The sequence below is a fragment of the Doryrhamphus excisus genome, chromosome 3 (assembly GCF_030265055.1).
Source record: "Doryrhamphus excisus isolate RoL2022-K1 chromosome 3, RoL_Dexc_1.0, whole genome shotgun sequence".
In the NCBI taxonomy this organism is placed as follows: domain Eukaryota; kingdom Metazoa; phylum Chordata; class Actinopteri; order Syngnathiformes; family Syngnathidae; genus Doryrhamphus; species Doryrhamphus excisus.
In genome coordinates, this window is record NC_080468.1 from 5,384,087 (window position 1) to 5,407,438 (window position 23,352).

The following is a 23,352-nucleotide window of genomic DNA, read 5'->3' on the forward strand; positions in this document are numbered from 1 at the left end:
TCAAATGCACAAAGTAAATGTTTCACAATACTTACTTTGACAAAGTCAAGTTTATTTATAGAGCCCAAGTCATACACAAGGTATTCAAAGTGCTTTACAGGAAAAGAGGGTAAAATAATTCCATGAAACAAAACCACCCTAGAATCATTACATAAAATTAAAAGTGAAGAGTGCAGATAATATACTTTCAGTTGAAACTTTCAGGTTCTAGTCAGCACTCAAGCAGCAGCATTCTGAATGTACTGCAGTTATTTTACAGCTTGCTTCAAGAGCCCAGTGAAGAAGGCTGTTAGTCGTCTGGCCTGCAAAAGGAAAGCACAGACTGTGTCTTAATATGTGGAGTAAAGTTATATATATATATATATATATATATATATATATATATATATATATATATATATATATATATATATATATATATATATATATATATATATATATATATATATAGATATCTATATATATATATATCTATATATATATATATATATATATATATATATATATATCTATATATATATATATATATATATATATATATATATCTATATATATAGATATCTATATATATATATATCTATATATATAGATATCTATATATATATATATCTATATATATATATATATATATATATATATATATATATATATATATATATATATATATATATATCAGATTCATAAACACGTGCCATATAAATTACCTTCAGTGGTATGTCGTTAACATTTTGATTGACTTCTGATTCTTAAAACAGTGGTGTGCTCCTGTGACAATGAGGTTCCTTGGCTGCTGCTATTCCATTAGGTCCTTAAAACACATATTGATAATGTTTCACATGAATAATGATAATCATCCTACATATCGTTTATACAAATTTGATATTGCCATCCTTGCATTTGAATTTGAACCTCAGATATAAGCTATTTAGTGTGGTATATATGTGAAAGTACAGCTGAGATTTGAATTTAAATAATATATTAAATGATAATATATAATAATGATAATGACTGTGGCAACCAGAACAATTTGGTTGGCAAGTCATGGACGATATCTTCAAAGTTGATGAATTGACCTGTGTCACATGAAAAAGGAACCGGCATGGAATCTTGACTTCCCCGGAAGTGATCCACGCGGCTAGGAGGCGCACCGGCTCCTCGGCACGAAACATCGCACTACTATGGCGTCGCTCTGAGTCCCATCACACGGTAGTTGTGTACATACCTTACCGGCAATCCGTCACCATCGACGCCTTGATGATGGACCTCCGGTCCAGAGGCTTTTTTCGGGGCCATCGGAACTACCAATAGTACTCGTAAAGTACGAAATTATTTGATTTGAGCATTGTCACTTTTGCACTTTTAATCAAGTGACAGAAGTAGCTCTCACCCGTTTGCCGGCTAGCTAACCAGCTAGCCCAGTAGCCAAGAAGGGCATCTGTTTTCTCTTGGAGTAAAAGAGCAGACCAGTGACAATACGTTCACAAAGAGAGTACAAGCGAGGAGTGGATTCCCCGATTTACCATCTCACAGCATCGTCACATTTTATCCCGGTAAGAACAGTGTAATTAATGAAGGTCCGAACGATAACTGGGCTTCATTTTGTCTTTCGGACACCGTGGCTAGCCGCTGTTAGCTTACTCTGAGCAGGCCATGCCGGCTTGTCCGTCTTGGATTGCTAGCTAGTCAGCAAATGTTGCTTACTATAGCGATTTAAAAATGTGACTACAAATAACTTGTAAGTCTGCTTTGATGTTTACACCCCCTCATGTGTGCTTTGTGATCTTTAGAGAATCATTACAGTCCGTGACACCTCGCCTTCGTGCTAATCTTCAGCTGGTTTCCACCCTTTTAGGCTCCACACCAGCCATTCTTAGGTAGTTTCAGTGGCGCTAGTTGTACACTACAACAGCATTTATCACTTAATTGGCAGCTGACTGACTAGATGTGATCATGTTCTATAAGCATCCCCATCTAAATAATTATTTTAGATTAAGATGTACCGATTTGCTGGTCTGGGTGGCCTGTGGTGCTGACTGGGCCTGTAATTAAATACATCTCACAGAGTTTGGCTAATGCTGAGTGCTAACGTTGACCCATAGTAGTTTCATTGAAATCGACCACTATTTCTAACAGGGTTTTGTTAACCTGACCTTACTTTGTGTTTAGTAAGTAGATTAGGTTAATAGTATATTCTCATGAGACACTCTCCGGTTAAAATAAATGCGGGTACTACGCCCGGCCACGTAGCATACCTAAGCAAAATGTCTCTTGACAGTAGGACACGTATCATTAGCCGGCTGCTAAGTTCCCTCATTTTTCACAGACCGTGTTGCCTGTTTTCGATGACTGCTGAAATGTTGTCATGCGCTTTTCCATGGCTTCACGTCAGCTCATGATTCTGAACACATTGTGAATATTAAACTGTGTGAAATAGTTTCCTATACTTTAGAGCATCACGTTAGCTCGCTCGCTAGCATGCCAGCAGGTGGAAGATGAGCTAATTCTAATCAAGTTTTGCAATTATATCAGTTACAATGGCTTTTTGTTGCGTTTTCCAGTAGGTACACACATACGTGGTGAGTATTTTGTCGGGTGTTTTGAAGCATGACGCTGAGTGAACTTTGACCTCAGGTGTCCATTTTCTCAAATTCTCCACCAGACTACATCAGTGACAAACTCCACATTTGAAGTGTCTTTTACTTAGTAATTTTTCTGCCGGTTGTCATTTTTGTATGTACTATCTGTGTTCCTGATTAGTCAATAAAGGGCTGCAACTAATGTCATTAACTTTGCATTGGATGTAGGTACAAATTGATTAGGGAAATTATTTTCAAAGGTAATTATTAAAAGCAGCGCACTTATCATACAGCACAAAACATCCATGCAAATTAAAGTGAGCTTGGATGTGTGTGAGGAGGTGGCCTTATCTTAGGCAAAACCTCAGACCACACCCTTGGTTACTCTCAGAAATGACTTACTGACAGACAAGATTGTGGTACTTTTAATTCAAATGATTAATGTTTGCACACATTTATCTAATAATAACATTTTCTTAAATCACTGATTGTACCACTTTCTCCTTTTTTCTCCCTTTTTTAAAAAAAGTCTGGCACCACATCGCCAGCCTAATGCAGAACCAGAAAAGAACGTGAAATGAATAAACCACCGCAGCCTATAACGGGACCCACCACTGTCCCAAATCCTGCCCCCTCCCCTGGATTGACACAGGTGAGAAACACATGGTGCTTTTTGTGTACTTCAATGAAGAACACAATGAAGAAGTTTGTAAATGTGTTTGGACACTTTCTCCCCCTTTAGGCCGCCTACGGACCTGGACAGGCAGCATCACTTGTTTTTGCCACACCGCCACCCCCACAAATGAACTCTGCGGCGCAGCCAAGACAGGTATAGGTCTTTACACGCTGACACATGGATATGGAAAATCTCCTTGTTCCCAACTGTTTCAGCCCTGCGTGCTCAACTAAATGTGTTTGCATGTTATTGCTGATTTGCCGTGTTTCGCCCCACCCCTCGTGATTGTCAATCTTGACTTCTTTCCTCTGTTCTGCTGTTCTCTCAGTTTGCAGCAGGGCCCCGTACGTTACACCAGCAGGTACTAACACCACCCCCCCATTACATCCTCCCTCCACTATATTTCCTTTAGTACATTGCATGTTGTCGGCGCCGTAGCTGAGAATGCTGTAGTATAAATATTAGACTCTTACAGCTCCTGTCCCACCAAGGTGTGGGATGTTTTTTTTTTGTTAAAACCTGTTCAGATCCTGCCTATCAGCCTCGTTCTCAAACAGCACTCATGTTGGTTCTTGTAATTCATTCTGTACTGTGCATCATTGCATCATCATCTTTGGGAATGTAAGTACTGTTGCGTTTTCCTGATGGGAAACATTTGGAAAAATCCATCACGGCCAAATTTACAATTTAAAATAAGGGTTTAATATCTCCTGTTAGATTTGCATCAGTTTCAGACTTGTCAAAGCTCACACAAGGAGGAATGCCTGTGGGGAAAATGTGTATTTTGCGCCCGCTCATAAACAAATTAGATGTAGAAACATGATTCAATTCTTCAAAAAATATAAAAAAATTCATTCTTAAACAATCATCTGGCTCAATTGTGTCTAGAACAATATACAAACACTTTGTTAATGACCAAATGTTACTTAAATAGGAATTGCCACCGGTGTGCAAGCTGAATTAACTGGAGATTTTAACCGTTATCATAACTTGTCACATTTATTCCACAATGGCTTCAGTATGTCTAGCTGTCTATACAAGAATGTTGTTGTTCTTTTATTGCAGTGTCCTTTCTTCAGCATGACTCACAGTGTCACTTTAATTATAAGTGTCCATAAAATTAAAAAATAAAAACCAATAAAAGTTTGGAAAAAAACAACACAATGAAATTACTCAAACATATTTATCATATTGCTGTCAGAGATAAAGTATGAAATAGTGAGATTTTGACATGATTCCCCGGCAAGTTTTCTGAACCGACGCTATCTTGGTTCTGACGTCATGACCTGAACATGTTCGAGGAACCAGATTCAAACACATGCAGCCATGAACTTGCAGAAAACTTGCTTTGGGCTGAAAATGACAATACATAGGCTAATGTCAGGTTTTAGTATTAGTTTTCCAACTAATACCCGTATATAAAACGCTTGGTGCATAGAAGATGGATGGATTCACAAACATCTTACCAATATCAATGAGTCATATTTACTAGCTATTGAAAATCTGCAGTATTTGCAAACGGCTGCTGAAATCAAATGCCAAAGCAAACATTAAAAAGTTAACTGGAAATAAAAGATGCATCACATTACTAGACATAATATAAAAACTTTAAAAAAGATTGTTGTGAATCAGAAGTCCGGGTAGGATCTGATGCCACCTCCCCGGACCCGGAAGAAGTGATGGAAATTTAAAAAAACAAAACATTTGAGCATGCATATAACACAGGACATATCTCATCCATCTATTTTCTATGCTGCTTGTCCTCACTAGGGTCGTGTGGGTATGCTGAAGCCTAGGGCTGGGCCATATATCGATATTTAAAAAATCTTGAGGTTTCTTTTAAGCAGGATATCAAAAACAAGCATATCTGTGATATCGATATGGACTGGATTAGATGCAGAGGTCTCATGTTTCAAGATGGTGCCACATATTTGACTTTGCTTTTGTTGAAACTCACTTTGTGGAAAAAAAAATATCAGGGTGTGTATCGATGGTCAACCTAAATATATCAGGATATAAGGTTTGGTTCATATCGCCCAGCCCTACTGGAGCCTATCCCAGCTGACTTTGGGCAAAAGGAGGATGTATGCCTTTCAATGTATTTCACCCTGTCTCCATTTTCATCTTAATCTCACTCCCTTTCTTGCCTTCTGCTTGTGTGTTGTGCGGCTGAAGGGTGGATACCGAGCGCTACAGGTAACTGTATTTCTCTTCATGCAACCTGTGCAGGGAGCCAGATCTTCAGTGCACTGTAAATGTGCAATGTACACTTCCATTTGTGTGCATGACTGAAGACATAGTCATACCTTGCTCATATTCAAGGCAAATAGTTTGTTAATCGTGTAATTTTCCAATGTCTTTAGGGATACTATCCAAACCGTCCAGCTATGGCCACAAGTGCACCGAGGGTCCAAACAAGTAGTGGCCCTCGAACTGTCGGACCCACTCATGTTTATCAGCCAGGTTCCCAGATGATGATGATTTCCCAGCAGCAGCTCTCTTTCCCTGGATCCCCGCAGGGGTACTTCATTCCCCCAGGACAGGTTGGTTCATATTAGCTACCACTAACCCCTTTCTATTGTTATTTCTTATTATTACTCCTTAACTTTGCTGCTGATGCAGATTTAGTTCAGAGCTGGAGTTGAAGCAGTGTTGGCCATAAACCAACTCGACAACACTGGTTTAGGGGCTGCAGCGATCGAATATTTTAGTAATGGAGTATTCTACCAAAATTTTTGTTGATTAATCCAGTAATCGGATAAAACACATTTTTGCTTGTTTAAAGCGATAATAAATTCACAAGAAAAAATCTAACATTTGGCTAAGTAATGAAGGAGCAAATTGGCTGAATTATTTAGATAATGGAGTGTTTTATTTCTTAAATTGATATAGTGGTGGTTATGTTTAGGGCTATATATCATTCATTAGTGGAGTTGAGGGTCTCTCAACCATTAAAGATACAACAAACATAGACAATTATAAAACAACCATAACCGAAATGACGGTAAGACAGCCAAAACTTAAGCCAATGACACCACTAGTCACTCAGTCAAGCAATAACAACAAGTCAGTAAGAACAAGTCCATGAGAAAAATACATTATCGCAATGGTGTTCATGGCACGAACGGTGCAACAACGCAAGTCACTTTTCCACACAACATAGCGGCTTCAAATATTGTGCAATTGTGAAAGGTCTGTGCATCTTACCGCTGAGTTGTTATATTACACAGCGTCGAGCGTGGCGTTAAAACTGATACACGTCATGGTGTTTAGCCACATTTTCTATCAGATTTTTTTTACATTTAATTTTCCTTCAATTCCGCTTTAATCTTCCCGCGTCCTCAAACACCCACTTCCTTCTTCGTCCTCCGCATGGGTGTCGTAGGCATGTTGCTGACGTAACAAGATGAACATCCATAGCTGCACACTTACTTAAGGAGTCAGTATGGCACAAAAACAAAGTTATAAATGATTCACTATTAAGCACTAAAAACACCACAGAAGACACAGAGCTGCCTTAACTAACTTGCACTCGGGCGGCGCCATTTTGAAACACGAGACCTCCGCATCAAGTCCAATCTCTATCGATATGAACGATCTGCTCGTTTTTGATATTGTGCTCAACATAAATATTGATATTTCAACAATACTTATTTTTTTCTCGTCACCAAACAGGCAGGAAGAGTGTTGACTTTTGCTACCTAAATGGTGATGAATACCAGCGAAAGTTGGTGGAATCTCCTTTCAGAGCATGAATGGAAGTGACTGGGCCACATTGTGTTTTACATCGGGGTGTTCCGATCAGGGTTTTATGCTGCCAATACTGATCCTGATCATCCATGAGTGAAATCGCACAGTACCAATACCAGTCACATATATGTATTTTAAATATACTGATGGTTATATTAGGAGTCACCAAGGTTTTTTTGTTGAACTACTTTTACAAACTGAAAATGGTCAAGTTCTACTTTATTTTCATAGACAAACAAAGCTGATATGCTTGTTTTACCAGAACTAAATGCTGGCATATACAACGTGCATTTTGTGTTTCACAATGCATTTATTTATTTATGCACATCCTCATCTGTTCGGTTCAGACGGAAGAGTAGCAATCTTCAAAATACAAGCTCTAGTTTAAACTATGCTCCAGGAAACTTATTGCTTTTCATCCTGACATTTGACAAAATAAACAGGAATTACTTGCGTGGCTCACGTGGATCTGCCTTTTGTTATTTCCTGATCAGAGGCATAACCTCTGTGACGTAATGACATGACTTACCCCGGAAACCAAAAGTGAAACTGGTGTCAGTTTACAACCGACACCGATTCAACTGCAGCTCAGAACTAAATCTGCACCACTACCAAAGTTTGCTGCCGTGGGAAAGGGCTACAAGTGATTCAGGTCAATTCGATCCAGACCAGTAAGTCCTGATCAAGCATGCAGTTAGTTAAGTGGCAGGGTAATAGCTATATGCGTAGTGTGACATCATAGAAGAGAGCGCATGTTATTCACCAGTGAGATAGATATACACAACACAGACAAGTTTTTTAGCAAACGTTCGATTCCTTCAATCCATTGTATCACGCAGGTGCCCTACTCTCAGTTGACAAATCAGTGAACAGCAATGCGTCTTATGAGTCCAGTACCCCAAAGAATGGTTGCTAATAAGTAGTTTGAAAACACTGACAAATGTGTACAGATCAAAACCACATGGCTTGCTCCTTCATGTACCAGAAGCCCTTGGAAATGTAATTGTTCTGTTTTTTGTTGTTCGTGCAGTACCGGGCCCCCTACATGCCACCGACTCAGCAGTATCCTGTGACCAGTGGTACTGCAGGCTTCTACGCAGGAACGAGCCCCGCTGAATACCCTGGCTATGGTAAGAGACTTGACCTTGTTGAAAGAGATTCTCTTTCATCCTCACTAATTCATAGCCATGATTAAGGAAAGCATCAAATATTAGTCTGTGTCTATTTTCCTGCCTTATTTCCCATAGGGCGCTGTATTTAGATTTGGAATGGCTGTTTGGTGTGTTGAAGTCCTTTGAAGTCAGAACACTGGTGCATGTGGTGTGGCTTTATTCTGCTCTGGCCTGTGTTCTTTCTGTCTGTAGTATCAGCTGACGCTGCCTCACAGGTACCATGAAATGGCTTTGAGACTGCAGATCGGTTCTGCTGTCACTTGTTTGTACACAAGGAATGGGCGGTATAATCGATACACAATAGAAACTGTATAAATTTAATCATGTCACCCTGTAATAACACATGTTGATGAAGCAACCTCGCCGTGTCCTGCAAAATTAACAGCAACAAGCCTCTGCAGCAAATCGTCAGTGTAATGTAGCACCGTAGCTGGCACTGCAAAAGTAAGTCTTTTGCAAGAATCTTCACAAAGAGATTGAGGAATAGCTTAGCAAAGGCAGAGACGCCATGCTAACCAAAAAGCTAGTTAGAATGTGAAGTAGCAAATTAGCTGCAACCTAATGGCGGAGAGTGAGTAGCTATGAACAGGATATTCAAATGTAGATTAACAATGGAGAGAGCATAATACAAGTAACTTCACCGATAGCCAACATGTCTGAAAATACCACATATGTCAGCTATAAACGGGGGAGCCTCTATCTGAATCCTGTTTTGAAATTGTTCTATTATAATTTATATACCAAGGAATATATTGTGATAATATATCTTTGTTACAATAGGCTGCAAAATATTAGGCCATACCGCCCATTCTTATTGTACACAAAAAGATATATTTGTATTTATTTATTTTTTAAGTTACTCTGTTTTAGTTACAAATGGCAATCATGAACCCCATTGCCATCTTACTGGAGGAAAGATAAGATGTTTTTAAAAGACAGCCATTACTGTCTCATAAGAGCAGTTCATTTCATGGGACCCTTTTAACACCCTGCTTCCTCTGAATCCTCTCAATAACTCATTCTGCATCTCTCTCTTCCTGTCCTCTTTCCTTCCTTCCTCCCTCTCCCATCCCTCACTCCTTCCTCCTCCCTCCTTTGCCGCGTTGGTTCAGAGCCCTCTCTAGCTGCGAGGGAGAGGCGGGGTGGTGGGGGGAGAGGCGGCGGGCGAGAGAACGGCCGTCTCTCTCTCCACGGTGCTCCTCTCACCTCCCAGCGCTACCCCGGTGAGTAGTGTGCGTGCTTGTCTTGGCTGGCTTCAGTGGCGCCTCTGTCGTCGTCGTGTTTCACTGTTAATGACCTGCATGTTTGCTGCAACAGTTTACAAAGCATTTTGTTGTTCAAGTATAATCACACAATTGCTTATTCACACAATCTCTCCTCAAATAGTAACATCCACTTGAATAGTGACCGGGTACATCCACCACTTAAACAGATGCTACCATCTTTCCACTGGTGCCACTAGGAACCTTTCACTGCAGACTCTCTCCCCTAACATCCTGTACAGTTTGCCTATAGTTCACACTGTCAGGATCACCATCCACTATACCCTGGTTGGCTTAACATGCTATCTAACATGCTGGTTTGTAGCTAATGCTAGAACATCATAGCTTTATTTTTTTTCAGTTCCCACAAATACTACTTAATAAAACACACAACAAACAAAATATACTTTCCTTTACAGGTATACACAAAGTGCAAACTTGAATAGACAACACGGTACATCTCACATCACTTTGTAAGAGCCTCTAGCATACTGTACCTAATGCGTTGGTGGTAAGCATGAGGTACAGTCAATAAATCCAACTACAGCCTTTTCGCTTGTGTGCTCTATCCACATCAGGCAGGTGTGACCTGCCATAAACATTTGCTCAACTAAAGGTCAACTTAAGCCCCCGTTAAAATATAGTTTAATCAGAATGTAGGATAGAACGACTTTGCACACTATGACCATAGCTGAATGTTGCTTTTAGACTAAATCACTTACTGCCACGTTCAGTCCAACTCTGTAGGACTGGCAGGGTATAGCGAGCACAACACAAATCATCTGACATATTAAACTATATCATATGCACTGATGTTTTAGTTGGTTTCTTGGTTATGTACATGTTTCGGATATTAGTTGCTCATATTTTAGAAGCATCGAACACATTATTGGAATCCTGTTTTGGTGCTACAGGAATTTGGAATATCACTATAGCTTTGTGGCTTTCAATGAGAAAAGGTTTATAGTGACAACCATAATGTTTTTTTTCAGGCTTAAAAAGCCACCCCCACAAAACTTGTGCCTTTTTTTATGTTTGCAGCAGGAGCATACTACCCGGCTCAGCCACAGTACACCCCATCTGTCCAGCCTGCACCGGTCATGATCAACCCTGCCCAGCAACAGCAACAAGCCCCCCCTCCACAGCAACCACCAGCACAACCACCAGGCCCACCAAAGAGGGAACGTAAACCGGTAGTGTGTCACAACAACAGGGCAGCGGACCTCTCGTCTGAGGTCACTAACTGAATGAAGAGAGAAAAAAGTGTATTGTTTGCTCAATATGGAACCTTCTCTTTTACCTCATAAAGACAAAAGTTATTTTACCATGGCAGCTTGCTATAGATCAGGATGTGATTTAGTGTTCATTGATAAGAAACCCATTTATTTTTCCAGATCAGAATACGAGACCCCAACCAGGGCGGACGCGATATCACGGAAGAGATTATGTCAGGTGGAAGGTCCACCTCAACACCAACTCCCCCACAGGTAAGAACCAAACCATAGATGTTTAGCAATGAAGATAAGTGATAACTTGGTCTTTCCAACATTTTTTTTTATTAATTTAAATGAATGAATGAATATAGGCACAGGACCTACTTCCGAATCTTTACTGACGAACTGTGTGCATTTTGTAATTTATTCAGTACCTCAACGATAACTTGATGTCATTGTAGGCCATCACAGATGGTGGACCAGCACAGACTAACGGTGAAGTTCTTCAGCCTGTAACACCAGTCACAACACAAGGTATTGGTTCTGGATAGCAAGTATTGCCAGATAGGTGCTCTCCCTCATTTCCTGTATTATACCCTGTATTTTTTCATTTTTTTCATTTTTCTAGATGACAACACAGAGCATCTGGCCAGCGTTGAAACCCCGCCTCCTCCTGCCACAGCAACCTCTGAACCTGTGTTTGAGGCCAGACAGGATGTTGATGGCCAGAATGTCCCACCCATGGAATTGGACACACCTTCTGCAGCCCCTAACCTGGCTTCTGACACGCCAATCCAACTGGTGGAGGAGCAGCCATCTCCCACTTTCCTTTCTCCAGCTGACACATCCACGTCTGCAGTAGAAGTTGATAAAGTCGACACTAACGTTGGTGACAAAGTAGACGCTCCTGTCTGTCCGTCACCTTCGACTACACATGAGGAGGAACTGCAGGATGCCCCTGCTCCATGTGAAAAGGCACCAGAGAACCAAAAACTCGAGGAAATGAAGGAAGTGGAAGAAGAGAAAGAGCAGACAGTGTGTGCGACATTAGAACCTGTTGTTGAAGGCACCGCAGCAACAACAGAAGCAGTAGTAACACTTGTTGATACGGTAATAGAGGAAATGCCTACCAAAATCACAACTGAAGCATCTCAGCCTCCAGTCTTGTTGCAAGAGGCTACTGCAACACTGACCCAGATTGCTGCTCCTGAACCAGAACCTAAACCTGAACTTACACCAGCAGAACCAGCAGATCCTCCACTCTCAAATGGCCTTCCTCAGGATGTTGAGGAACTTGGTGAGGACATGACGTTCTCAGACACTAAACCCTGCGACAAACTAGACGCTTCTCAATCTCAGGAATCCATACCTTCGGCTAAAACTGCAGTGCCGGTAGAAAAGGAGGAAGAAGAGGTGGTAGAAAATAATAAGGATGAGGGGAAGGCTGCAAAAAGTGAGGATGTCCCTCCTTTCTCTGTAAGCTGTCCTACAGAGGAATCTGCTATGCAAGGTAGGGTTGAGTATGAACTCCTATAGATATACAGTAGTCTATGATTGCCTCAAGCAATATCCCATGTTGACAACACTGTTCTTTCATCAAGCTGCTACATCTGTGCCAAAGAAGAGGAGGAACATGAAGGAAATCAACAAAAAGGAGGCCATTGGAGATCTCCTGGATGCCTTCACAGAGGTTTGTGTCACTGGGAGGAATGCAAGCTGCGTAGCGACTTACATAGATGCTGCAGTGTAGGCAGCTTTTCAATCATACACTAATATGCCAAAAAAAGATCACACACATTTCTTTGCACTACATTTACCTTTGATCACAGCATGCATTCGCTGTGGCATTGTTTTCACGAGCATGTTCAATGTCAATAGACTTTTTTTCTGTCCACAGTTGCATTTTTTCGGGGCAAGATCTTGTATTATTGGTGAGAGATTCAGACCAGCCAGTGCTCAGTTTCCCCCTGTTTTTCCACTTTTAATGTGTTGGACAGTTCTTAACGCGATTTGAGAAGCTTCAACTGGAAATGTCGTCTCGATCCAAGGATCTGGTAGATCTGACATTATTATTAATTGAGGATCGGGAATGACCAGAGGCCGATGCTGTGAAGTGCTTTGTTTTTGCAGCAAGCCGGAAAGTAAACAAACCCATGTTCAGAATGCCTCTCACACCCCCCTTGATAGTTGACCGGGCCTGTCCCACTATTTGTTACTGAAAGCTGAAAAATACTCAACCATGTAGTAATTATTCGATGGAAGGCTCTTCGCTATTATACATTTTTTTTTGTTTTGTTTTTCTGGCCAGTCAGTGTATTTTTGTTTCAAAAACACCAGATTCTCTGGATGAAAAAATGTTTTCTGGTACTTGTTTTGTTCACTCCAGGACCAAGATGCCAAGCCTGCCTCTGAGCCCCCATCCACTCAGGCCGACCCTGTCCCTGTTGCTTCAGCTGAACCTCCTGCAGAGGTGGCAGATGAGACATGGGAGGAGAAAGAAGACAAGCAGAACGCAGAACCTGACAGGCCAGAACCCAAATCTGATTCCAATGAGAATAAATACCAGTACAAAGAAGGTATGTTATGACTCTTCTGGTTTATTTTTGTGCAGCCAACTGTTAATGTGTTTTAGCTGTTAAAGTACTGGTATAGATAGTTGGTAGTCATTTTGCATTTTGTTGCTGTATTCATGGCCGTTTGAACCACAATGTTGGAAATACTATTGTACAAGGGACATCGTTCCAGTCAAGGCACGCGGATTCTTTATTAGCTGTCATGTTATACCCGTACAGCACAGAATACAATAATTCTGTAATAGAGAAGAAGCAGTGTTTGGCTCGTCATGAATATTCACATGATAAAGTTTTATGGATTTTAAGAAAAAACAGCTCTCCAGATGTTGAAATATTGTCATATTATAAAACACAATATTTCCTGATTCACATCAGCAACGAGTGCAAAGAGACCCACTGAATAGTCAGCACGCACTTCCAAGAAACAGTTGTCCTACTCAAGGTCTTATTCAGGATTTGAGGCTCACATTGTAGTTTGTGCTCTGCCAGGCTGTGACTAAATCCCCACACTGTGTCGCACTTGTGTGACAAGAGGACACAGAACACATTGCACTACAATTTCCCTTGTCACATTAGATCTGTATTCATTTATCTCTCAGAACAATGGAAGCCACTAAACCCAGAAGAGAAAAAGTGCTATGACCGGGACTTCCTACTGCGTTTCCAGTTCAGCAATGCCAGTATGCACAAACCAGAGGGACTGCCTGTCATCAGTGATGTGGTTCTGGACAAGGTTGGATGCATTTGAGGGTTTTTTCTGGACTAGAGGCACTTGCCATAGGTCGAGCGAAATCAACAAACTTATCCACAATTAGTCAATCACTATTTTTTACTAATTCAATGTACTAGAGGATTAAAGTTGACCCACTGGTACAGAACGTAATCTTGTTAACTTAGCCTTATAAAGTATGTATGGCCTTTATGGTGTTTGGATTTATTTGGACATAGACTAATACAGATTATAATTGTGTACACACCACAGCAAATGCTGCTCAGTTGTAGAACCATGATTTGTGGAAAACTAATGCTGCGTGGCCTGTTCTAGTTTTGATTATCTGACTTTATTGGTTTGCTCTTATTGTGACTTGGTTTGTTTCACTTCAGGTGAACAAGACTCCACTGCGACCGGCTGACCCAGTTCGAATGATGAGTGTTGGCCCTGATTTTACACCGTCATATCTGGGGAACCTGGGGAGCAGATCAGTGGGGGGGCCGCGTGGACCAGTAAGTTTTGCTTTTACACATTTCAATTTTTCTAGAGGGTTCACCTTCTATAGCAAGATACCGGATACCACATTGTCTAAATAATTATTTTCCACCTCATTAGCCCCTCGGGCCACGGCGTTCGCAGCAGGGTCAGCGTAAAGAACCCCGTAAAATCACCAGCATGTCGCTTAATGACGACGTGCAGCTCAACAAGGCTGAGAAAGCCTGGAAGCCCTCTGGCAAAAAGTCTAGTAGGGGCCGCAGCGATGACGACCCTGCTGCAGCCACCACAGAGGAAGAGACTCCTGAGCAAGTCGAAACGCAAGAACTCTTGAAACGTCTGCGCAGTATCCTCAACAAACTGACTCCACAGAAGTTTCAGGAACTGTTGAAACAAGTGAGGGAGTTGACAATTGACTCTGAGGAGAGGCTGAAGGGAGCCATTGACCTCATCTTTGAGAAAGCCATCTCAGAGCCAAGCTTCTCTGTGGCCTATGCCAACATGTGCCGCCACCTTTCAGGGGTAAGTTGGGATTTTGTGGTTTCATTCTTTGATACTTCTTTCTCATGTTTTATTCAGAATACAAATTCATTAATGTTATCGCTGAAAAAATATTCTTTCAGTTGAAAGTCCCTATCTCAGACAAGCCAGGCTGTATTGTGACCTTCCGCAAACTGCTGCTCAACCGCTGCCAGAAAGAGTTTGAGAAAGATCAGGATGATGACGAATTCTTGGACAAAAAGCATAAGGAGATGGAGGCTGCCAAAGATGTAAAAACAAAATCATAGCATTTGCCATCACTATTCTATTTACTCTATTTACTTACTACGGTAGTACTGATGACCTGGCCTTGTTTGTGCCATCCCACAGGAGGAAGAGCGTGAACGCCTGCGTGTGGAGTGGGTAGACGCCAGAGACAAGGCCCGACGGCGCTCGCTGGGTAACATCAAGTTCATTGGGGAGCTCTTCAAGCTGAATATGCTGACTGAGGCCATCATGCACGACTGTGTTGTGAAACTACTGAAAAATCATGATGAAGAGTCTCTGGAGTGTCTCTGCAGGCTGCTCTCCACCATTGGCAAGGACTTGGACTTTGAGAAAGCCAAGGTTTCAAAGCAGCAACACACATGCACTAACAAAAATCTTCCTCAAAAGCACTTTAAAAAATCTTAGATTCTTGTAATATACTTTAACCATACATTGTATTGACGGAACATTTTTAGGATTATATTTAAATCAGTGAGCAATGGTGATGTGCAAGTTGCCTGTTGATTAGAATACCTGTGGTATATTTGGTCTTAAAATTACTTTGTCTTTGTCTCTCAGCCTCGCATGGATCAGTATTTTAATCAAATGGATAAAATTATCAAAGAGAGAAAGACTTCATCCAGAATCCGCTTCATGCTGCAAGACGTCTTGGACCTCAAAAAGGTAAATGTTCAATCTTATGGAACAACACTTATCCAAGAATACATGAGAATGGATACTTTTGCAAAGTACATCAACCTGTTAGTTTTTTTTGTAATATATATATATATAGAGAGAGAGAGAAGTCCGGCTAACTGTGAGCCGCACTTCTCCATATGGGCGTGCGCTGTAGGCCAGATAGGCTCTAGACCAGGGGTGCTCACACTTTTTCAGCATGCGAGCTACTTTTAAAATGACCGAGTCAAAATGATCTACCCACTACAAAAATGCAAAACATCTATTTATTTTCAAATGTATTGAGGATTATTTGTACGTACAATGTATGTTGATGTACCTTACATAACCAAATGAGCCAATATTGCAAAACACACATAATTAACTATTAACATTTTTTGTAATTACCTGAGTTTACTTTGATGACTTGCACTGAATTGAATCAGCCAGGGATGCATAGTCCGGACAGTAGCTGCTGATAGCCAGGTTAGCCAGGCAAACGCACTTCGAAAAAGACATTGTGGAAAAAAAAGTCCACCTCCCATTCTGTATGGAAGTGATATGTTTTTGCCTTTTTACTTGGTCCAGCTACTTCACTCATTTTAGTGACCATAAACTTTAGCGGGGGCTTAAAATCTGACGCAATTCGCCGACTAGCTTAGCACTTTGCATCGTTGTTTACGCATGAGCGGTGACCTAAAGGTCAAAATTCAGTTGTCATCTGACTGGTTGTCCTGTATGTCAATCAAGTAACGAGGATGGATGATAGGCTGACATCGTAAGTTCTGCTGCACTTAGAGACGTTGTTTGATTTGATTGGTCACCCGAAGGGCAACATTTAGTTGTCATCTGAATGGCTGCCCTGTATATCAATCAAGTGACGGCATTGATGCTAGGATGATATTTTTTTAATGTCACGCCGCGATCGACCAGTACCACCTCCGCGATCGACCGGTAGAGCGCGATCGACTTAATGAGCACCCCTGCTCTAGACTCTATACTTTGTTTATGGTGTTGGCAATGTCTCTCAGGATTTTTTTTTTTCAAAATTAGGTCATGCTAAATTGGTTAAGCTTTTGTAACGAGGTAAACATCAGGCAGAAGTGGTTGGCGTTTCTGATTCCCTGCCAGCAAGAGAAAAAGCTTGCAGCTGTAATCCACAGAAGAGTGTGGACTGAACATGTAATCAATTATTGAACTGTGTAGATAGCAAAACAAGAGACAAAGTGGGAAACCTTTGGTATGAAATGTTAATTTGATGTTTCCGTTACATGATTAAAAAGTGGAAACATTTTATTGGCCGACCCTGTACGTAAAACCTAACATAGATCACCACTGAGCAGCAGCGGATGCTGCCAAGACAACCTCCCCTCTTCAAAGAACTCACAAGCTGTCAGTGCACAGTCAATTCTGCAACTGAGAGCATAGTGGAGCTCCACACAGCTATGAATCACGCATGCACGAGGCGTGCTGCTGCCGGGGTGGAACAGAGTCCGGATGGAATTACTGCGCTGTCTAGACTTTTCCGAGGTGTTAGCGGAGATAAAATATTAAAGTATGTTTTTGTGTGAAGCGATTGACAATTTTAAATTAACAAACTAAGACTATTTGTAGTTCTAAACATAATGAAGGCATTTTTACTCACGCTTTTGTCTCCTGCGAGGTTATGCATTTTTCCTACAGCATTGCTGTCATATGCTAATAATATGCTAATTAGCCAATGATCTCATCTATCAACTTCTAGGGCAGCCAACGGCTACTTTTCTTACTGAGGCATTAGTAACAGTGAGCAGCACGTCTTTCATTGCTGGATAGGCCAACTCCAGCTTCACTATGCAGTACTGCGCCTGGGTGGTGTTAGCATTGTGACTCTGCAACTTTTGTTTCTGAAATTCACAAGGTCTTCTTTCATTACTGTCTTGATACCATTTTCAAAGTCACGCTGCCTCAAGGCGTCTTTAAAGTCCTTAAACTCCTTAGTAAAGAGCGAAAGGCTGCAAAGCATCGCATCATAGTTAGCTGTGTTAGCTTCTGTAGCTGCTTTGTCGTTGCCGCGTCTCCATCTTTCTCTGCCATTTCCTGCATTTTGGTTTTCTTCTTTTTAATCTTGTGACTGCGCGTCGTAACTTTTTAGTGTGCCACTGGAATTCCCAAACAACAACTCCTGATTTTTTTACTTGTGCTGCAGAGTAACTGGGTGCCTCGTAGAGGAGACCAGGGTCCCAAAACCATCGACCAGATCCACAAGGACGCAGAAATGGAAGAGCACAGGGAACAGATCAAAGTCCAGCAGCAGCTCATGTCCAAAAAGGAGGCGGGAGGTGGCAGGATGGGTAGTGGCATTGGCGGTCGAGGCCCCCACACACCAGGAGGTGGCCGGGGCAGCCAGCCCCAGGATGGGGGCTGGAGCACAGTGCCCATCACCAAAAGTCGCCCTATTGACACAAATCGCCTCAAGCTCACAAAGGTAAGAAGTACACCCTAATGTTAAACCACTGTTGCACTGTTCCTCTAACCAACATTTGTTTTGTCCACCTGATGACCCCGTTTGCTTTTTTCTTTAAAGGCTGATGCTACGGATCTCAACAATCAACGACTGGCTCCACTTGGTAAAAGCACATGGGGGAGCTGGGGCAAAGGGAGCAGTGGAGGAACAGGAGCCAAACCAAGTGCAGACCAGGGTAAAACACCATTAAAATAAAGGAGAATAGTCATTTTCACTGTCATGATTCTTAATCGCGTTTTCTGTTTAGACTCTGGTCGCCCAGCTACCAGCACTGTCAACCGATACTTTGCCTTGCAGCAGTCCAGCTCATTGTCATCAGACTCTGATCGAAGAGTTCCTCAGAGGTCAGCAACATTCCTATCATTTGTATTCAAACAACAACTATCACTTATTGACTCACTGGTCTTAAATTTGATGAAACAAGAATAAACATGGACCTTTGATGTCCCTCAACTGCTAGGTCCAGCTCTAGCCGTGAGCGAGGTGGTGACAGAGACGGAGCAGACCGTGACAGGGATCGTTTTGACCGCTTTGATCGTGACGACAGAAGCAATCGGAGCCAAATTACCAAGAGGAGCTTCAGCAGAGAAACAAGGGAGCGCGGCGGTAGGGGCGGGGACAATCGGGGCTCCAACGAGCCTGTGCGCCGTGTGGCCAGCATGACCGACGATCGGGATCGGGGCAGCAGAGACAGGGGAAGTCGGGACAGAGGTCCAAGCAAAGACCTCCCAGGTACTAACATGGAATTTTCTTTCAATGTATGTGTGTTTGTAACAGTACTACTGTACTGTCTATAAATGTAGCTGCTATAACAAAGTAATATCCTGGAACTGATTCATACAGCATCATTCTAATTTCTCCCATTTTACCTCCTGCAGTGAAGCGTGAGAGTGCGGCTACACCGCCTCCTCTCCCTAAACCCGCTTTGACGGAAGAGGAGGTGGAGAAGATGTCCGCTGCCATCATTGAAGAGTACCTCCACATCAATGATTTGAAGGTACAAACATGACACGTCATCCGTGGAAGAAGGTGGTTTACCCGTAGACAAACACTTGTGCTTTGTCGCTGTAGGAGGCGCTCCAGTGCGTGGCTGAGCTCAACAGTACCGCCTTGCTCTTTGTGTTTGTGCGGAAGGGTGTGGAGTCGACACTCGAGCGCAGCACAAGTGCGCGGGAACACATGGGCACATTGTTGCACAGTCTCGTGAAGGCTGGGAGTTTACCCGCTGTGCAATATTTCAAAGGGTACAACCCAGCAATGTTAACCACACGTTCTTGTCCATTTTACCTTAAACGGACCGACTGATTTGTTTGTGCTGTTGTAGGCTTTTCGAGATCCTTGAGATTGCCGAAGACATGGCCATTGATATACCTCACATCTGGCTGTACTTGGCTGAACTCATCACCCCTATGCTCCTTGAGGGCGGCATCCCTATGGGGCAGCTCTTCAGGTGAGCTAAGGACTGCTTACTTGCACTTTTGGTTTCATTATAGCCACTTAATGGAATGCACTGACGAACTGTCAGTCAAATGTTTAATCCACGTCCTTTGCTCTGAATGGAAAATTTACCCTGCTGCATTAATGTTCTACAAATGTTACACTATGAACAAACAAAAACGGAGTGCAGCGCTTAATTTTGACTCCATTGCTCACTCAGGGAGATCGCCAAGCCTCTTGTGCCTCTGGGCCAGGCCGGCGTGCTACTTGTTCACATTCTCCACATGCACTGCAAAGGAATGGTATGTTCTTGCAATAGCAATTAGCGAGAAAATTTGTAGTTTTCCTTGCACTCATTTCTGTATTCACTCTAGACTCGAAGTAAGGTCGGCACCATGTGGAAAGAGGCAGGGCTTAATTGGAGCGACTTCCTGTCCAAGAATGAGGACGTCAACAAGTTTGTCACTGAGCAGGTGTGTTACACACTGATTAAATAACCAAACAACTGAAGAGCCAAGTCAAGATTATTTTGGTATTTGTATTGGTTTTTAAAGTCAAACCAAAAAACGTGGACCTCAACTATCTTTTCTTTCGGTTTTATTTTTGAAATTCTAAAAGATATTTTTTGTTACCGTTTTAGAAAGTGGAGTTCACAACTGGAGAGGAGGAGGAAAAGGAGTCCAAAGAGAGCACTAAGAAGTTGCTGAGTGGGGAGGAGCTCAGACAAGAGCTGGACCGCCTCCTTCGCGAAAAGGCCAACCATCAGCGCATCAGAGACTGGGTGGAGGTGACACTTGTTCTTCTTTTTGATTTTTTTCTTCCACTTTGTCTTTCCTTCCTAACTTCTTCTGTTCTCAGGCCAATCTCGACGAGCAACAGAGATCCTCCAACCTGTTTGTGCGTGCACTGATGACAACCGTGTGCCAATCAGCCATCACAGGTAACATGACTTCTCTTGACATTCGCACGTCACATTTTTGCTGCTTCTTTTGAAGTTCATGTTTAATGTTTCCAGGTGACCCGTACAAGGTGGACGTACGGCAGATCAACGAGCAAGCCAGTCTGCTGCGGGACTACCTGTGTGACGAGGAGAAAGAGCTGCAGGCGCTTTACGCATTGCAGGCTCTCATGGTTGACATGGAGCAGCCTCCAAGTGAGTCTCCTCAGTTTCTTGAGGGCCAGTAGAAGAGATTCATATAGATGTTGATGATAAAAGTCAAATCAAGTTCATTCGGTTGCATGTGTCGTTTACATAGTTGTAACTTCACAGCTGTCTTGAATGCATCATTTCAGGCCTTTGCATTTTGCACTGATTTGCGGCTAAACCTTGGTTACACGTTCACTGGCACTTCAGAATGGCCCATGCACGAGCATATAACACACAACTGCGCCTACACCACCTTGTCTAGTAGAAAAGGCCAGAGAGTCGACAATCTACAGTGATAGACCAAAACTTTCACATAAGGACCGTAGCCTGACAGTTATTTATAATTGTCTCCTTGAATCATAGAAACCAACAAGACAAACCTTGTAACAGTTTGATGTTGTATTATGAAGTGATGGCACAGGTAAACCTGCTGTATGTGTGCCTAAAGAGAAATATTTGAGTAAGTCCAGTTCCAGTCCACATCAGCCATTTATTTGTTTATTTTTAACATTGAACCTGGTGCGCTCCGGATGCGATAATTCCAACTCCCAAATTGTCTTGAATGCATCAATTGTGTACTGAAAACCTTTGAACCAATGTTATTTGACTAACGCTGGGTCTCTTGTTCCCCCCCACCTGCAGACTTGCTGCGCATGTTCTTTGATGCGCTGTATGATGATGATGTCATCAAAGAGGAGGCCTTTTGCAAGTGGGAATCGAGCAAAGATTCTGCAGAGCAATTGGGAAAAGGCGTGGCCTTGAAGTCCGTCACCACCTTCTTCATTTGGCTCCGCAACGCAGAGGAAGAGTCTGACAAGGACTGAAAAGTTTAGAGCTTGGACGCTGCTGCCCCCGGTTGGAAGGGTGGGGGTAGTGTGGACAAATATTGCCAGAGAGGCAGACTCAAATCAGTCCTCAGTGAGGATAAATATCTTTGTTTTGTTTCTTTGAGGGATGGACTCAAAACAATCAATTCTCTCCTATCCTCCCTCTCTGACTTCCTCATTGTTCCCCACTTGCTTTCCACAGCAAGTGTCCTCATGTAATAAACTTGAAAAGTAATTTAGCAGGATTCCCACATCACTGAAATGTTTTCCTCCATACCGCAGACCGACAGGCTGTTTTTTTATGGTTGCGCATTTATCTGCCTGATCTGTGAGATGAGTCCATGTTGTTGTGGGTCACCGGCATGACTCAAGTGTTGAAATTTCTAATCACGGATGAAAAAAATCATGGCCGACAAAAGAGGAGCATTTACCTTTTTTGAAGGGTGCCGTTTCAAGTCTAGCTTCTCTTCCTGGAAGGACAGAAGCACAGTGGACTGACCCTTTGACCTTGATTGCTAAGGTGTGATCTCAATGCCTCCCCTCGGCCCTTCTCTTCATCGCCACTGGTGAAGCACACCGACTGACTCTTCTTTGTTGTTACCACTGCTGTGGAGGACTCTTAACAACCCAATCGCCGTTAAAACTTGAAATCTACAGCAATTGACTTGATGAATTATATAAAGTTAAAACAGAAAATATCCGGAAATCTTTTCTACATTAAGTGGGAACTCCTTTCTGGAGCATTCTGTAAATATATACTAATTAAAAAGTTTTTTTGTGGTTATTTTGGAGATAATACAGTTGTCCGGATGCAGAGAGGTGCTTTAGATAATCCTTTGATTATTAGTTTTATTGGAATATTGTAAATATATTTTTTTGCTTTCTTTATTTAAGAAATTATGGCTTCTTTTGCATCGGAAACTGGAAAGATGAGGAACATTGCAAATAAAGGACTTAAGTTGCAGTCGAGCTGTTTTTGTGGCAACATTACATCCAGCCATCTGTTTTCTATGCCGCTTATCCTCACTCGGGTCGTGGGTATGTTGGAGCCTATCCCAGCTGTCTTCGGGCGAGAGGCGGGGTACACCCTGGACTGGTCGCCAGCCACATTGATTAGTAGATTTATTATGTTATTTTTGTTCTGTTTTTATTTTATAAATGGTATTTACTGTACAATATACAATTAAGAACTGCAACCATAATTATTTTTACATTCCTTTTTTATATATAACAATTATATATTAAATATTCATTCATTTTCTACCACTTATCCTCATGAGGGTCACGGTGGGTGCTGGAGCCTATCCCAGCTGTCTTCAGGCGAGAGGCGGGGTACACCCTGGACTGGTCGCCAGCCAATCACAGGGCACATATAGACAAACAACCATTCACACTCACATTCATACCTATGGACAATTTGGAGTCGGTAATTAACCTTGCATGTTTTTGGAATGTGGGAGGAACCGGAGAAAACCCACGCATACACGGGGTGGAATTGAACTCGGGTCTCCTAGCTGTGAGGCGTCTGCGCTAACCACTCATCAGCCTATATATATATAATTATACTACACGTGTGAAAAATT

The 23,352-nt window shown here is 42.1% G+C and overlaps 1 protein-coding gene and 1 long non-coding RNA gene across 4 annotated transcripts; one reads left to right on the forward strand and one right to left on the reverse strand.

Annotated features, from left to right (window-relative positions):
- Positions 1 to 31: 31 nt before the first annotated feature.
- LOC131125817 (uncharacterized) lies at positions 32 to 1,734 on the reverse strand. The gene is made up of 3 exons (XR_009129070.1): positions 1,223 to 1,734; positions 705 to 808; positions 32 to 302 (listed from the first exon to the last, which is right to left on the reverse strand). It is a non-coding gene; the product is annotated as an uncharacterized LOC131125817 (long non-coding RNA).
- Positions 1,114 to 22,008, forward strand: eif4g1a (eukaryotic translation initiation factor 4 gamma, 1a). Of its 3 annotated transcripts, none has more exons than XM_058067699.1 (32): positions 1,114 to 1,550; positions 3,106 to 3,228; positions 3,319 to 3,405; positions 3,581 to 3,613; positions 5,428 to 5,448; positions 5,616 to 5,795; positions 8,033 to 8,132; positions 10,478 to 10,671; positions 10,831 to 10,923; positions 11,112 to 11,184; positions 11,279 to 12,160; positions 12,252 to 12,340; positions 13,037 to 13,226; positions 13,823 to 13,956; positions 14,328 to 14,447; positions 14,551 to 14,952; positions 15,054 to 15,200; positions 15,301 to 15,537; positions 15,757 to 15,861; positions 18,041 to 18,319; positions 18,419 to 18,533; positions 18,606 to 18,702; positions 18,819 to 19,090; positions 19,237 to 19,355; positions 19,430 to 19,602; positions 19,683 to 19,808; positions 20,016 to 20,097; positions 20,170 to 20,268; positions 20,436 to 20,582; positions 20,654 to 20,735; positions 20,811 to 20,948; positions 21,585 to 22,008. In XM_058067699.1, exons 2-32 carry the CDS (start codon positions 3,154 to 3,156, stop codon positions 21,764 to 21,766), a joined length of 5,073 nt encoding a protein of 1,690 aa, XP_057923682.1. In that variant the 5' UTR covers positions 1,114 to 1,550; positions 3,106 to 3,153; the 3' UTR covers positions 21,767 to 22,008. The 3 variants fall into 3 exon arrangements, with proteins under 3 accessions (XP_057923682.1, XP_057923683.1, XP_057923684.1); XM_058067700.1 differs by having other exon boundaries at positions 10,478 to 10,629; XM_058067701.1 differs by lacking the exons at positions 3,581 to 3,613; positions 5,428 to 5,448 and having other exon boundaries at positions 1,115 to 1,550; positions 10,478 to 10,629.
- The last annotated feature ends 1,344 nt before the right edge of the window (positions 22,009 to 23,352 follow it).